General features: G+C 37.9%; 1 protein-coding gene across 1 annotated transcript in view; it reads left to right on the forward strand.

Annotated features, from left to right (window-relative positions):
• MYH15 (myosin heavy chain 15) overlaps positions 1-16,779 on the forward strand; it is a 153,076-nt gene that overhangs the window by 61,269 nt on the left and 75,028 nt on the right. Inside the window, exons 22-27 of the mRNA XM_055316556.1 lie at positions 1,283-1,419; positions 5,371-5,626; positions 9,710-9,952; positions 10,999-11,175; positions 12,833-12,978; positions 16,121-16,211. Of these exons, the coding sequence (XP_055172531.1) occupies positions 1,283-1,419; positions 5,371-5,626; positions 9,710-9,952; positions 10,999-11,175; positions 12,833-12,978; positions 16,121-16,211 (1,050 nt within the window). The remainder of the gene's footprint in view (positions 1-1,282; positions 1,420-5,370; positions 5,627-9,709; positions 9,953-10,998; positions 11,176-12,832; positions 12,979-16,120; positions 16,212-16,779) is intronic.

The following is a 16,779-nucleotide window of genomic DNA, read 5'->3' on the forward strand; positions in this document are numbered from 1 at the left end:
AAATTCAACTTACTGGAATAAATTGCTTGTCTCTGTTGAACGGATTAGTCTGCAAGTACTCTTTTAGGGAATTAATTCTAGAAGACTATATGAGTAATTAAAAATGCTAAGGTCAACCTCACCATCCAAAAAATTAATCCATAGTTAAGTTCTTTAAATGTGGTTGGCTAAATTCGGCTTTGCCTTAGATGATTTTGGTATGATCCGTATATTATGGGAAATGTCTGACTAATAGATTTGGTTTCATTTGATGGTCGACATCAGGTGGTTCCTAATGACAGACTTGGAAAGACCCAATTATTAGAAAGAGAATTGGAGGGTCTAGGATTAAGAGCTCACAGAAGAAGAGCTCCATAGGACATGACTATAAAATGGTACTTGACTCCCACATTTTGAGTGCCTGAGAATCTGCTTCTGGTGTCATTGTTTCTGCTGATTGCCACTACTCGTCCTTTATTTCCTTGTGGGCTTAATTATTCTTGCTGTATACTACTAATCTAGACTGAGACTAGCAAGAGGCAAGAGAGCCTCCTAAGGCACAAAATTTAAGAAGGCACTCGCTATTAGGGTTATGTAAGTACTGACTTATACAACCCTGAAAGTGAGTGCTTCCTTAAAATTTGTGCCTGACACCTCACTCACCTCATCTTGGCCATTGCTAATAATTCGTGAAAAGGTGTTTATGTGGATTCTATAATGCCTAAGACAAAGTGACTTTCTCTAGGAAAGAGATCAGCAAACTTTGGCCTAAGGGCCATCTCCACAACCTATTTTTAATATGGCCCATTAGTTAAAAATGGTTTGACATTTTTAAATGGTTGGGTTTTTTTGTTTTTGTTTTTTAAAGGATGAGGAGGAGGTAAATGAAGGAAAAGAGGAGATGAAGAAGATTCTATAGATCTATGAAAATTCTATGTGAGCTGTAAAGTCCCAAAATATTTTCTCTCTGGCCCTTTATAGAAAAGTTTGCAGACCCATGTCTGGCACTTCAGAGCACTGCCTGGCTGGGTCTGTCTTAAAACTTAAACCAGGTTCCCTCGATCTCCTATCGAGGAGGAGCATAGTCCATAGGGACCAATAACTACAGGGTTAAATAAAATATTTTTGCAAACTTTACATTTGTAAAACCAAACTTTCTAGAATGTACATTTTACACATTGAGTAAAACTTAGCAAGACAGATGACTAATCAATGAATACACCAGTTGTTCATACAGTCATTCGGTAGACATCTAATAAATACCCATTATGAGTGGAACTAACATCTAACTTATTTCTTTTAGGTGTTTTTAAAAGCTGGCTTTCTGGAACAACTGGAAGCAATGAGGGATGAGAGACTATCTAAAGTCTTTACATTGTTCCAAGCCAGAATACGGGGCAAATTGATGCGAATCAAGTTCCAGAGGATTCTGCAAGAGAGGTAGGATATCCCTCCCCTACACCTCATCTGCTAGAGTGGTGCTGTGCCTGAATCAGTGTGATTTCATCTCATTTTCTTATAATAGGTCAAGGTAAAGAGCTGCTAACCTGCTTAGGCTGGGACTTCACTTAAAAATTAAATCCTGGAACACAAACAGAGCATAAGGTTTTTTTTTTGTTTTGTTTTGTTTTTTGTTTTTTTTTTTTGCCTTATCCAACTAAGGATAAGTGTAATTCAGATATTTTTTGTATTGTTTCCAGGCTTCCCTTGAGAGGGATTCTTTAGAGTCAAGGAAGTCTGGGTCTCTGAGGATGGCATGACTCATAGTTCATAACAGAAGCAGAACTGGAAAGGTTTGCATGCATCCTACAGCCAGCTCTGGGGAAATTTGCTACAGAGTGGGGAGGTGTGCCGACCACTTTACAACTTCCCCTGGGTCAGAAATTGTGGCTGTTGGTGATATGTAATCATAACTCTCTTATTTCATTTCAGGCAGGTTCACTGGGGACATTTATCAACACATTTGGACACTAAGGTGTAGGTCTTGCCTATTGTTTAAGAGAGTCATGGAAAGTAAGCTAGCAAAATCTCCAAACAAAGGGATTGTGAGCAAGAGATTCTGCAGTTGTTGCTTTTTTTTTTTTTTTTTTTTACTGTGTAGTTAACCTTCTGGAGAGAAGTCTACAGGTCTTGGTATAACTTGTTTAATTGACAATCATTAATTCCTTCTGTTTTTCCAAAAAAGGAAAATATCATTACATAGTGATATCAAAGATAATAGAGAGACCTCTCCTAAGAATTTTCTGTGACTGATATTGTGCTCAGTATGGTATGGGAATTTATGGAAGTTTGGGGATGGGAGACATGGCTTCTAAGACTAGTTGTGTAAACTCAGGTAAAAGTCTTACAGTTTCTATATAGTTCTCTTCCTTCATCTGTAAAATGAGGTCTTTACTATCCATTCCTTCTAAATCACAGGATGGCTTTACACAATTATCATAAAGTATTTCAAACAAAAAATATAGAAAATATTCTAATGTGCACTCATGGAGCTTATCATCAAAGTTTAGGAGTTCCTAACATTTTCTCTATAATTGCTCACAATTTAAAAATATTTGCAAAATTGACGTCCTTTTATATCTCTCCCTTGATCCAGATCCTATACCTAGTTCCCCAGATCCTGAATTTGTGTTGTCATTCCATGTTTCGTTCATGTTTTGTGTATAAAGCATACAAAGGTATGTTTTCATACCTTTAACATATTTTTCTGTAGTTGCTCACAACATTACAAAAAAATAAACATACAGTTGAAGCCCCTTGTGTATTTCTGCTTTGATCTGAATCCTATGGAGATATGCAGATATCCTTAAAAGGTTACATGATTTTGCCTGTTTTGAGTCTTCATTTATATAATATTCTGCATATATTATCTGGAAATTCATTCTCTATATTCAGAACTACTTTTGCAATTTATTAATGATAAATTTAGTGCTAGATTATGGATTTTAACTGCTATATAGTATTCCATTGTATAAATATACCATGATTTATTTATTCATTTTCCAGCTCAAGTTAATTTAACTCATTTATGACTTTTTGCTATTAGGAACAGCTCTGTAGCATCATTTTTGTAAATGTCTGCCCCTTCACATGTACGAGAGTTTTTTGAGAACAGTGTTATTCAAAATGTTGGTTCATGCTCTGAGAGTTTGTGGGTAGCAGCTAGTGAGACCCACACTCTCAGTAGCTTTTCTCTAGGGTATGAATTATTAGATTTTAGCCTACACACAACTTATCTTCATGAGATATTGCCAATATGCTTTCCAATTGACTCATCATCAGAAGTGTATGAAAATCTCATTGCTCTAGGTTATTACTAACTTTTGGTGTTTTGGACTTCAAAAACTTCTGCCAAACTTTGTCATATTTCTGACTTTGGGGAAAGCTATCATTTCCCTTTTAAGATGATGTTTACTATAGACTTTTCTTTTTAAAGGTATGATATATTGTATGGAGGACATTCATTCCATCCTACGTTGTAAAACACTTTTACCAGGAAAATGGTTAAATTCTTTTTCTCCACCTAGTGAAACAATCGCAGTTTTGTTCCATTGACCTATCCATTTTTTGAATTATATTAGTTGGTTTTTAAAAATGTTAAACACACTTTGTTTTTGAAATACATTTTTTATACATTGATGGATTTGGTTATAGTATTATTATAAGGATTTTTGCAACATTGTTCATGAATATTGTTTTTAAAAAAACCTTTTTTATACATTGATGGATTTGCTTATAGTATTATAAGGAGTTTTGCAACATTCTTCATGAATAAGTGTGGTAATTTTTTTCTCCTACTATGTTATCTATCTTTGGATCAAGACGACTTTAACCTTGGAAGACAGGTAGAGAATGTTTCTTCTTTTCAAAACATGAAACAATTTATTTTGATTATCTGTTCCTTGAATGGTTGGTAAATTTGCCTATTAAACCAAGTAGATATGGTGATGGGGTTTTTCAATTTTGATTCCATTTATTTAACAGTTATAGGCCTATTGAGATTTCTCTTCTTGAATTGGTTTAGATGTTCCTTTAAAAAATTGTGCATTTCTTTTAAATTTTCCAATTTGCTAGATTATGATTTTTAATCTCTACCATATCTATATGTTTCTAAACATAATCCTAGATTATTCTTAGAATATTATTTCTAATACTGTTTATTCGTGTCTTCTCTCCTTTTTCTTGATCACTTATGTCAGATACTTATATAGAGTATGTAATCACCTTTTTTCATTTTGTTTTTTCTTTCTAGTTTATTAGTCTCTGATCTCATCTTTATTCTTTCCTTCCTTCCACTTGCTTTGGGTTTATTAATTCCCATTTTTTTTTCAGTGTGTATATTCAGCTTCTCAATTCTTCCACTGAATTTGATTTAAATGACTATATTTTCCAGTATCAGATATTTTATTTGGTCCTCTTTCAAATCTTTCTGCCCTCTTATCATAAAGGCTCATTTATTTCTTGTTTTTTAAAGTCTTTCCTCTATGCCTTTAAGAATTTTTAACAATTATTTTATGGTCTCCACCAGATTGTTCAATTATTTAAAATTCTTGGGGGAATAATCAGACTTTTTATTATAGTTGCCCTCCCTCACTTATGGTTGATTTTTTTTTTTCTGTAGGTGTTTTGTAATTTTGAAGAGGAAGCTCATCTACCAAGGGACTTTAGGAGATTCTCTAGTGCTTGATTTGAGGGTATTTTCTTCAGTGCACTTTTGCATTCTCCTTTCCCAAAAGCCCAAAGGGTGTTTATTACCAGCATAAAAAAGGTTATGCTAAATTCTTACATACATCTGCACTGATCGGATAGTATGATTTAAACCTCAGACATTCCAATGGTGCTGGTCTAGGATAAAAAAAAAAAAATCTGGAGTAGAATTTTTTCTTTATCCTAAGCCCAGAGCAAATCTGATGTACTTCTCTTTGACATCACTTTGTGCTAGTGGTGAATCTAAAAATTTTTCTTTTCATTAAGAATGATGTTCTTCGAAAGTCTCAGCCTGTTTCTTTATCCATGTGGATATAAAAATATAAATCATTACAATACCAAAACTGGATCCCACCTTTCATGAAGGTGGCCAAGCTATACACACGTTCATTAAGGTTTTTTTTGCTCCCTCTTTCTTACCCTCTTTCAGACTCTGCTCTCATTGAGAGAATGTTTGCAGTGGGAGTATTTTGGGGACATCTAGCCCACAATATTGCTAGCTCAAGAAGTCCCTCATAGGGCTTTTGCCAGAATCAAATGAGAGCCCAGATGTAGAAGTGCTTTGAAGACTAATGAGATATTTTAATGACTCCTCAGAAGATATGCTTCTTAAGGATCTGGATTGGGAAAATGACTCTCATATCATCTGGGTTAACTTGTTTTTCTTTTTCCCTCTTGATTTAGGGACGCACTTCTTTTGATCCAGTGGAACATAAGAGTTTTCATGGCTGTGAAGAACTGGCCCTGGATGAGGCTCTTCTTCAAGATCAAGCCTCTTGTTAAATCTGCTGAAATGGGAAAGGAGATAGTTGCTCTGAAGGAAGAGTGTGTGCAATTGCAAAAAGCCTTGGAGAAGTCAGAATCTCAGAGGGAAGAACTGAAAGCAAAACAGGTCTCCTTCATCAGGGAGAAGAATGACCTGCTTCTTCAGCTGCAGGCTGTGAGTGGCCCCACCATTTGTTCTTCAAATCAAGTTTTTAATTAGAGTCCCTTGTTTTGCAGGCAGTGTTCACTTGAGAAAAATGAGGCATGTGCTTCTCAAATACTATAGAATTTCACCAAACACAATGGGAACACTTAAGGAGACACCCTGTTTTATAGTGAAGTGATTTCATTGGCAGGATGTCTTTGAAAAGGGGACAAACCATTAGACGGGTTTTAACTATATAAAAGCAGCACAATCTATCATGGGAGCCAAGAAACTCTGGGACTTAATTTAAGTTTTCTATGATTCATTAGCAAATCAAAAGACAGGATTTAGTAGATCCTGAGAAAAGCTTTACTGAAATCTTCAGGATTATTGCAGTATGCTTCTAGTTGGTTTTCCTGATTTTAGCCTCTCTACTTCCCCTTCTCCACTCCAAATCAACCTCACTAATCAGTCCAATTCTTAAAGCAGCAGCTCTCAACACTGGCTCTGCCTCAAATTTACTGGTGAAGCATTTAAAAAATAAAAAAGAAAGATGCCTAGACCCCACTGTCAGGTATTTTGATTAAGCAAGCCCTGAATGGGTTCAAATCATCTATATGGGTGATTCTGATACCCAGTTAGGATTGAGAACCATTGTCTTAAACAAACATCATGTTGCTTCCCTGATGAATAAGTTTCAGATCCTATAATATGTGCATTATAGACTCCAGACCCTTGGTGTTGGCATCTGAGCCTCTATCTCCAATCTGATGCCACTGTGCCATTACTCACTCCCTTTCACATTCCTCCTCTCTAACCACCAGGACTGCTGTTATCCCCAAACATCCCAAAGGCAGCGATGAGATTCTACCCGCTGATATTATATTTTCCACCCCACTTAGCACAGAGTTAAGTTAATAAATACTGGGTTCCAATACAATTATATGCAATTTATAATACAATTTATGCAATACAATTATAAAACACCTTTTTCCTGCTTTTTGAACTTACAGAAAGCAGAAAAAATTTAATAATTTTAGACTTACCAAGTTATTCTTTTATTTTGGGGCTATACTTATTCATGTGTTCCAAGAGGCCATATTTTGCAGGAGAATTTCACCCAAACCCATATTTCTGATATATATTTAACATAACAGTGGTTCTAGAATTTTAGTGTATTTCAGCCTCACCTGAGATACTTGTTAGAAATACAAATTCTTGGGCCCCACTCTACACCTACTTTCAATTCATACTGTGAAAATCCCTGTTCATAGTACCATGTTTTGTGCAGCTTGGGGAGAGGCCTCCCAGTTTTCATCATTCTCCCTGTCAACAGAGAGAGTGGTCAGTGCTACCTAAGCTGGTAGAAGATAGAAATGGACCCACCTCATGCAGGAGGTAGTAGGTAAAAGCCTGGAATACATGATAAAGGATCAGTGTGGGAAGCATGGGAACCGCATGGAAGCCAGTTCCTGAGCAAACCTAGGAAGGCTGAGAGGGGTTCAAATTGTAACTGAGATTTTTAAAGTTGACAAAGCCATGATATGTTTTATTATTATTTGTTTTTAAGAACACAGCTGAACACAGTAGGGATCAAATAAACAAAGATTTTTTTAAAACCATCACTTACTCAAAATACTGCAGAACTGAGGGAACCCATTCCAATTAATGTTATGAGTACATGAGAATAAGTGCCATCAGGGAGAGGATGTTCTTACTGTTAACCTGCCACACCATTGCTCAGCTGGCCCCCAAGTCCTGCTGTCATGTTTAATGAAGGGATCAATGATGGTCGATTGGATTGTCTTCTTCATTCAGTGATGGTGACAGGTCCAGTACACATGCTGAATGGAATAGAGCAAATAAGCATTCTACTTGTCAACCTGGTGTGAACTAAGATCAAATGTTCCCATTATTTCCCAAACATTGAAAGCTACTCTGATCTGCATAGATGCTTCCTGCTTTGACATTTTTGTTTGTTTTGAATTTATCCCTTTTCTTTTGGTCCTCAGTGATGTTGGAGATTTACTATTCTATGCCTTCCCCATCTGTGCCTCTTTGAGCCCCATTTGTTGGGCAGATGGCCATTCTCAACAGTTAGCCAGAAATCAATGGCCTAGAATTTTGCCTTATTCTTCTCTTTTTTCCTCAAATTTTTATTTAAATTCTAGTTAAGATATAGTGTAATAGTGGTTTCAGAGTAGAATTGAGGGTGCCTGGGTGGCTCAGTGGGCTAAATGTTATGATCCCAGGGTCCTGGGATTGAGTCCCATGTCAGGCTCCCTGCTCAGGGGGGAGTCTGCTTCTCCCCTCCCTCTCTACCCCCTCCCCCTCTGCCTCCTACTCTTTCTCTCTCAAATAAATAAATAACATCTTTTTTTTTAAAAAAAGGGTAGAATTGATTCATTACTTACGCATAACACCCAGTTCTCATCACAAATACTCTCCTTAATACCCATCACCCATTTAGCCCATTCCCCACTCAATTTGTTCTCTCTAGTTAAGAGTCTCTTATGGTTTGTTTCTCTTTTTTTCTTTCCCCTATGTTCATCTGTTCTATTTCCTAAATTCTACATATGAAATCATATGGTATTTGTCTTTCTCTGACTGACTAATTTCACTTAGCATTATGCTCTCTAGCTCCACCCATGTTATTGCAAATAGCAAAATTTCTTTTGGTGGCTGAGTAATATTCCATTATATACACCATATCTTCTTTATCCAATCATCAGTTGATGGACATTTGGGGTCTTTCCATAATTTGGCTATTGTTGATAAATCTATAAACATCAGAGTATAGGTGCTCCTTTGAATCCGTATATTTGTATCCTTTGGGTAAATACTTAGTATTGCAATTGCTGGATCATAGGCTAGTTCTATTTCTAACTTTTTGGGGAACCTCCTTCTGTTTTCCTGAGTGACTACCCCAATTTACATTTCAAACAACTGAAGCCAGGCAAATAGATAGTTAATAAATTACTGAGCGTGCCTGGCTGGTTTAGTAAGTTGAGCAGCCAGCTCTTGATTTCAACTCAAGTCACAATCTCAGGGTCCTGGGATTGAGCCCTGTATCTGACTCCATGCTCAATAGGGAGTCTGAGAATTATTTCTCTCTCCCTCTCTGCCCTTCCCCCCACTTCCGCATTCTCTCTCAAATAAAAAAAATATTAAAAAAATAAAACGAGTGGCATATTGCAAAGAATGGATGATAAGGTCTAAAGATGGAAGATGGAGCTAGATGTGAAGTTATGTTGCAAGGAGACCTACTGTAATTAAGAACTTGCTTACAAGGAAGGGGTTTTATTTAGCCTCGAACAGAGACAAATTAGAGGGGTTCAAAGTTATAAAGCATGTTTGTAGCAAAAAGGCAATTGACCCTTTCATTTTTTACTTGACCCATAACACAGGAACAATGGGTCACTCACTGGAGAATTAGAGGCAGTATTTTTGAAAGGATAAAAACAAAGACTGTTTTATACTTGGTGTATAACTTGTGGAATTTACCACTGACAGAATCATTGAGGAAAAGATTTTCTTTGGAAATAATAGTAAAATCTAGTTAGTAACCTGCAAGTAAAATTTATGAATTCTAAATTTCAACCTATAAATAAAAAAAATATACAACTCTACTTGTTGGAAGATACACACATATATAAAACAAGTGCATCAGGGCACTTACAATAATATAAATATTCTAGTATCTGAGGGAACACTGCTTTCTTAAAAGACTGTATTCTGAACAGGTATCAACCTCAGACTCTATGCCCATGTGGATGCTTCCAGACGCTGTGAATTAAGCAGTACGCCACTGATTTTTGGAGGCATGTTAGCTCCTTTAGGCCACCAGGATTCTATTAAGTGCTTTAGAAGAGGTAATCTAATCTACTGAATGGCCCGAAAGATCAAAAGCACCTCCAAGCACAAGCAACTCCTCCACTTCTCAACAATAGGATCAGGGAACTGGGAATATTATTTCACCTGCTGAGGGAAGGCAGGTGAAAGTACTGGTCACAGGGCAGGCAATTATCTCTTTGCTATGCGTTAAGCAGCATTTTCGCCTAGCTGATAAATTATTTCCAGCTGTTGGCAACAATTTTCTCCTCATCATGGCAGGAGCAAGAGACCCTGGCAAATGTTGAAGAGCAGTGTGAGTCACTGATTAAATCCAAGATCCAGCTGGAGGCCAGAGTCAAGGTGCTGTCTGCACGAGTGGAGGAAGAAGAGGAGATAAATTCCGAGCTGACGGCCAGGGGGCGGAAGCTCGAAGATGAATGTTCCGAGTTGAAGAAAGAAATCGATGACCTGGAAACAATATTGGTGAAGTCACAGAAGGAGAAGCGTGCTACGGAGCACAAGGTACTTTTCTCAATAATGTTAGGGGGGCCTGGACGCCCCAGTCCCACTCCCCATCAGGTTCCAGTATCAGACTTGCTCAGCCTAAATGAATGAACACGGTGGCCCGCAGCTTTACAGCAGGCCCAATCGGATCCAGCATGAAATGAAGGGTCGGATGACCTGTGTGCTGTCCCGATTCAAATTTCCAATTCGAACTTATGGGACCGCACTTAATTTTCCAAATGAAACATCTTCACTTGTTTCAGTCTTATTACATCTGAAATCTAGTGGAAAGACCAGAAGAGTTTCATTGGGCCTCTGAGTATCCTTGTCTGGAAGGAGAGTGATCGTGATGCAGTTTACTGAAAGGTGATTTGGGATGTGTCTGAACCTCTAGCTCTGTGATTAATTTGAAGTTCGACCTTGAGGATGTCATGTTAATTCCAGTTAAGGATTTTGACATTCCGTTCATTTCATTTGAGGATTTTAACTTGCGCATCTGTGTATGAATTGAAACTAGCTGAGGAGTCCGTTTCCGACCTCTGATGAACAACTGGTCTCTGGAATGACACTGTAATTTTGGCAGATTAAATAGCAACTCTGGTGCCGTTGGTTCCCTTTCATAAAAGCGTGTGGGCCTGATAGAGCCAGCTTCCATTTTTGCATATTTTAACAGCTGGAACTCTTCTTTCATTGCCACTCTCAGGGTTTGAGACATGACAAGATTGCTATGTGCCCCCTGAGTACTCAGAAAACTACCTTTAGTGGTGTTCTTGTTATATAACAATACAACACACTGAAAACTGGCCATCAAATGAGCTATCCTGATACCTGCTTGACCAGAATACCCCATTCCTTAACACACGTTCTGTGTGTGTGTGTGTGTGTGTAAGAAAAAGTGAATTTAGAGTTTTTAACAGGAGATTGGGAATTTGGCTAACTTTGGTTCTTTATGACCTTGGATACCTCTTGAGACTGTACCAGAAAAGACACAAGATGGCCCTTAGCACGATGCCCACCCTCCCAGTAGAAACTCTAATGCTACTGTCACTGTCGTCATCCCACAGGTCAAGAACCTGACGGAGGAAGTGGAGTCTCTAAATGAGGATATCAGCAAACTTACCAGAGCAGCCAAGGTCATGCAGGAGGCTCATCAGCAGACACTGGACGACCTGCACATAGAGGAGGAGAAACTCAGCAGCCTGAGCAAAGCCAAGTTGAAGTTGGAACGGCAAGTAGATGAGGTAGGTAGCGCTGTGTCTGGCTAGTGAGCCATCTGCATCTATCCAAACCTCTGATTTCTACTTAATTTATCTTGACAATTTGGGGAAAACTTAGTAGCATGGCTTGTATCTTTACTATTTGGAAACAGAGGTTTATCTGTTTCTCGATGTACACAGAAGCACTCCAGTACATGAGAAGCCCCTGCGTGTAATCAGTTTTTAAATGGAACCTCCATACAACCCTGGGCAGTGGGGGAAGAGCATCGAGAGGAATCATAAAGGGTTACCCCTGCAGGTGACTGACTGTCTCCTGTAGCCCCCGCAGAACCTGGTGTTTTGCCCTACAGACAAGCTGGTTCTCTACTTGACACTAGTGTTGAGAGATGAGTTGAAAGGCCCTGTTGTGTCTCCGGTGCTGTGCCGAGGCTTATTTATAATGGAAAGATATGTAAATCACAAGCTGTGACTTGGAAAAATACTTGGCAGATTCTAAAGGTGGTGTCCCTGTTCTGCTCCAAACACCCTGGGAAATAAAGATGTTTTAAACCACCCTTTGTGGTAGCTTCCTCATTCTCCCTTCCCTCCTCAGCTGGTAGAGCATATGCATTCGCTCTCGAAGTTGCAAAAGCTTAGCCTTTATAAAATTGCTGACAAGGGTGGTCTGGCTTTTTTACTTGAACTATTTGCTGCTTTTTCCTCATGCCTTTCTATCAGTTGTCTCAATTTTCTTCCTATTTCCATGGATTGTGTGTCTCACAAAGCCTCAGTCTGAGGATTTACTCTGTGTGTGCGCGCACGCTCGCTCTTTCGCTCTCTCACAAACACACACTAGGTCTCTCCTGGAGTTCATCTGCTCTCAGGTTTTTACATACTCTTTCTAGAAATCTTCCTTCCTCCTCCTCCTATTTGAATTTCCTGTATTTTGCTGGTTACAGAAAATAGCTTCTCTTGCTGAAAAGTAAACATATCAATATATCAGTGAACAAACAGCCATATTTTATGTGTTCTCTAGCCTCCTGCTAAACCAACCTCAGTATTGTTGACCACACTAATCCAGAAAACACTGGGACATTCCAACCACCCTGGTGGGGAGCCAGGATATGACATCATGATATGGATGAGAAGAGGGTACCAAGGTGGTGAAGGAGATAGGGAAGTCATGCCATGTGAGATGTGTACGAAAGGGCCTGTGAAATCAGCTGCCTCATATTCATAGATGATTGCGTGGAGACAGATTTGCTTGGTGTTGCTCCAGGGAACAGAGCTTAGACTCATGGGAAGAATTTACAGAGAATATTCTGGCTTCTTAGGAGGAAGCACTCCTGAGTAAATGGACTTATCCACCCATGAAATGAGCTGCTGTTTGAAGAAGTAGGCTTCCCAGCAGTGAGAAACCATCAAACAAGGGCTCACTGGCTATTTATTAGTGGCTCCTTCCTTAGGACAGAGCTCATACTGCGTGATCTCCAAAGTTGTCCTTCATCGCCGTAATTTCTAGATTTTTGTTGTCTTATCGATGCACACAATATTTATTTTAAAGCATCTACATCACTGGGCAACATTTACGTAATCTGTGCATTTTTCCTTCTTTTTTCCAGAAGGTAAGTGTTACTGAACACATCTAGCAAAGTATACACTTTACCAATGTATTTGGCTAAATAATACCTCTTTTTGTCAGCTTGAGGGTGCCCTTGAGCGGGAGAGAAAAGCAAGAATGAACTGTGAGAGGGAAAGGAGCAAACTGGAGGGCGATTTTGAGCTGCACCGCAAGAGCATGGAGCACCTGGAGAGCAGCCAGCTGCAGCTGGCAGGAAAGCTGAGCGAGTAAGCCACCTTGCTGTTGACCTGACATTCGGGAAGACCTTAGATTGGAAGGAACAGCTCTCTCATGTCATTTATCCTTGTGACTCCAGGGCCAGATGTCTTAAGACCTGAAGGGGAAGATAACAAGCCTAGGAAAGGAAATGATTTTTTTTTCTGGACTTTATTATATGGTTGTAAAAAAGAGAGTCAGTGCATAATCTAGAAGATGATGAGTGAGAAGGTATCTGACTAGCAGATGGGAAAGAAAAGTGTAAGGCATATGAGATGTAAATTATTGAAATTTGAGGCTACAAGTCCAAAATACAAGTCGAAAAATAAAAATGGCTTACTTCTTTTACTCATGATGAGTGCAATGGCATAAAAAGTAAAAACAAAACAAAAAAGATAAAGCAAAAGTAAATAAAAACAAAACAAAACAATCTCTAATATAAAGTTCAACATAAGCCTCTGATCACTTTTAAAAAGTTGGCCAGATTTAACTTCATTGTTATTTGTGTAGCATTTTCTATCAAGTAATTTACCCTAAAAAATACTAAATTTTAAAGTTTAAAGCAAAACATAACAATCAAAATGAGTGGAGCTTTCAGCTCCCTTGGATTCAAGGCAAGACGGCCCCTCAGTCTAGTTTCATTAGTCAGTGAAATGGACTTTCTCCTCTTGTCTCTTGTCATCCCCTGCTGAGCTAGGCTTAATTCTAACCATTAGGGATTTTCAAGTTATTGGGAATAGATCAAATAAGAGCGGGAGGCAGCGAGGCCCAAGAGTGAGGTAAGGTCAGGGTAAAGCTAGGAGCACATCCATCACTGGAGCCACAAGGAGAAGGGAGTCAAGTGAGCAGCTATGAGCTCCTGGTCTTTCTGTCTGTGTGCATGAGTTGCCATGATACATGCTCATGTTCAGGCTTGATTAATATTCTAAGAAGTTACTGGACTTGATAGGTGTTTGGAAAAAGAAGAAATAAGTAATCCCATAAATGTATGGAACGGTGAAAGCATGATAGAGGTCCCTGAGCATTCAGTTTTAAGATGATGTTTCACTTCAGCAAAGTGAAAATGATGTTCCATGTCCTTGTAGGCCGTAAGTCAAAGAGCTCTGGCATTTTAGAAATCTGTGTTTTCAGAAAGGTACAACTTTAACTCTAAAACTTTTCCTCTAAATGGACCTATGCATATATAAAAACTTAATACATGATAAAGGTATTACGTATTTCATTGAAAGCATTTCAAATCAGTGATGACTGGATAGAGAGTACTTAATAAATGATGCTGAGGTTATTAGCTATTTTCTGAGATGTGAGGTAGAAATTTAACTTTCACTAGTCACATGCACAAAATCCAGTTGCATTAAAGAATTAAGTGTAAAAACAAGGCTATAAAACCATTAGAAAATGAAGCATAATTCACAATCCCTAAGATATAGAAGCAACTTAAATGTCCTTTGATGGATAAATGGATACAGAAGATGTGGTGTATACATAGAGTGGAATATTATTCAACCTTTAAAAAAGAAGGAAACCCTGCCATGTGTGACGCCATAGATGAACCTGGAGGATACAATGCTAAGTGAAATAGGAGTCATAGAAAAACAAATACGGGATCCCTGGGTGGCGCAGTGGTTTGGCACCTGCCTTTGGCCCAGGGCGCGATCCTGGAGACCCGGGATCGAATCCCACGTCGGGCTCCCAGTACATGGAACCTGCTTCTCCCTCTGCCTGTGTCTCTGCCTCTCTCTCTCTCTCTCTGTGACTATCATAAATAAATAAAAATTCTAAAAAAAAACCCAAATACTTCATGATTTGTTTATATGAGGCATCTAAAATAGTCAAACTTATAGAAACAGATTAGAATGGTGATTGCTAGGGGCTGGAGGGAGTGGAAAATAGGGATATTATTTAATGGGTAGACAGTTTCAGTTATGCAAGATGACTGAGTTCTAGAAATCTGTACGGCATTGTGCCCATAGTTAGCCTTACCGTATTATGCACTTAAATGTTTGTTAAGAGGGTAGGTCTCATGTTGAATGTTCTTACCACAATAAACACAACAAAAATCATTGGAAGACAATTTAGGTGATAAGTCTTAGGAAAATGGCAGGTTAAGTTTTCTTGAATAAGTGTCAAAAGCCAGAGACAGGAAAAGAATTTTTTGATACGTTTAATGATATAAAATATTTAAACATTTAAGTGGCAAATGCCAGCATAAGTAAAATCAGAACAAGTGATATAAGATGCGAGAAATATTTGCAGCAGACGTCAGAAAATAAATAAGTATACTAACAGGAAATCTATAGTTCAATAATTATATGAACAACCTAGCAGAACAATGATTAAAGACACCACCAAGTAGATTATTTGGTTTATGGACCATTTTTTAAATCCTCGTAGTTGAAAGATGCTGCCTTACTGTTAAACAAAGACATTAAAAAGAAAAACATTTTAACTTCTCTAAGGCTAGGAAAAATTTAGAAGTATGCTAATATTAAGTGTAAATGAGGAAGAAGAATCTCAAACTGCTATTGGAGGGCAAAGGGCAGGGCTATATATTTTTAAGCACGCACTTACACTTGCCCCAGAGATTCCCTGCTCAGTATCCACTCTAAGGAAACACTCACATGTGTACAAGGGGGCATGGATATGAACAGTGTTATTTATAGAAGGAAAATATTGGGGAAAACTTAAGTTCTTACTAATAGGGAAATGGATAAATAAATTACAGCATGCCTAAGTCATGGAATAGTATGTCACAGTTAATTTTTAAATGAAATAATTTATGTGTGGGCCAACATGGGAACACCCCCAAAGTGTCATTGGGCTAAAAATAAGTTACAGAACTATAAATACAGATGCCACATTATGCCTTTCACAGTAAAGAAAGTGAAACTATTTCTACCAATATATAAACACAAACGTATGTCAATACTTAGAAAAATGTCTGGAAGGATTCACACCAAATTGCTACTGGTGTTTATCTGTAGGGAAGGAACAAAGATTGGGTGTCATTGCTGAGGAGATTCCAGATAAAGACATAATAGTTAGATTTTTACAATGAGAATGAATTCATGTGTCATTACTATAATTTTAAAAATATTTAAGCCAAACGTTATCAATCTCAACAATTCCATTTAATACGTTTTTCCCTCACAGGAAAGAACTAGAAATGAATCAGATGAATTCAAAGGTGGAGAAGGATAGAAGCCTGGTGGCTCAGCTTCAGAACATGGTTAAAGAGCTTCAGGTGATTGTTTATTCAAATACCTGTGGGTAGCTGTATATAGATTTATGGGTGATAACAAACGCTTTGCCAGGGTATCCAGACCCTTAGCCAACTATGGATAGAGGCAGAAGAGAGCAGTGGTTAAGAAGGTAAAGTGTGGTATCCCCCAGATAATGTGATTCAGGAAAATTACTTTTTCAACTTAGGCTTTCTTATCATAATAACAACATAGATAATTTGTTGAATATTTGCAGTGAACCAAACATTGTGCTGAAAGCCTCGGTATTTATTTTTTTGGTTATTAATCTTCCTGACAACTTTGAGCTAATATTATTAAATGCAACGGAACATTTAAGTGGTAAGCATAGAGCCTGATCCATGGAAAGCATTCAGTGTTAGCAATTTAATTTTTTATGATGATTAGTTTTTGTGATTAACAGGCAATTCTATTTCTGTGCCGAAAATCTGTTTTATATCTACTTGTAGTCTCAAAACATTATTTGATAATGGGAAGCTATTTATAAGTTTTAGATCATGTGGCTGTTTTATACTATTTGACCATGTTCTAGAGTAATATAAATATGTACGG

Source organism: Nyctereutes procyonoides, unplaced genomic scaffold (genome assembly GCF_905146905.1).
Source record: "Nyctereutes procyonoides isolate TBG_1078 unplaced genomic scaffold, NYPRO_anot_genome, whole genome shotgun sequence".
Lineage (NCBI taxonomy): Eukaryota > Metazoa > Chordata > Mammalia > Carnivora > Canidae > Nyctereutes > Nyctereutes procyonoides.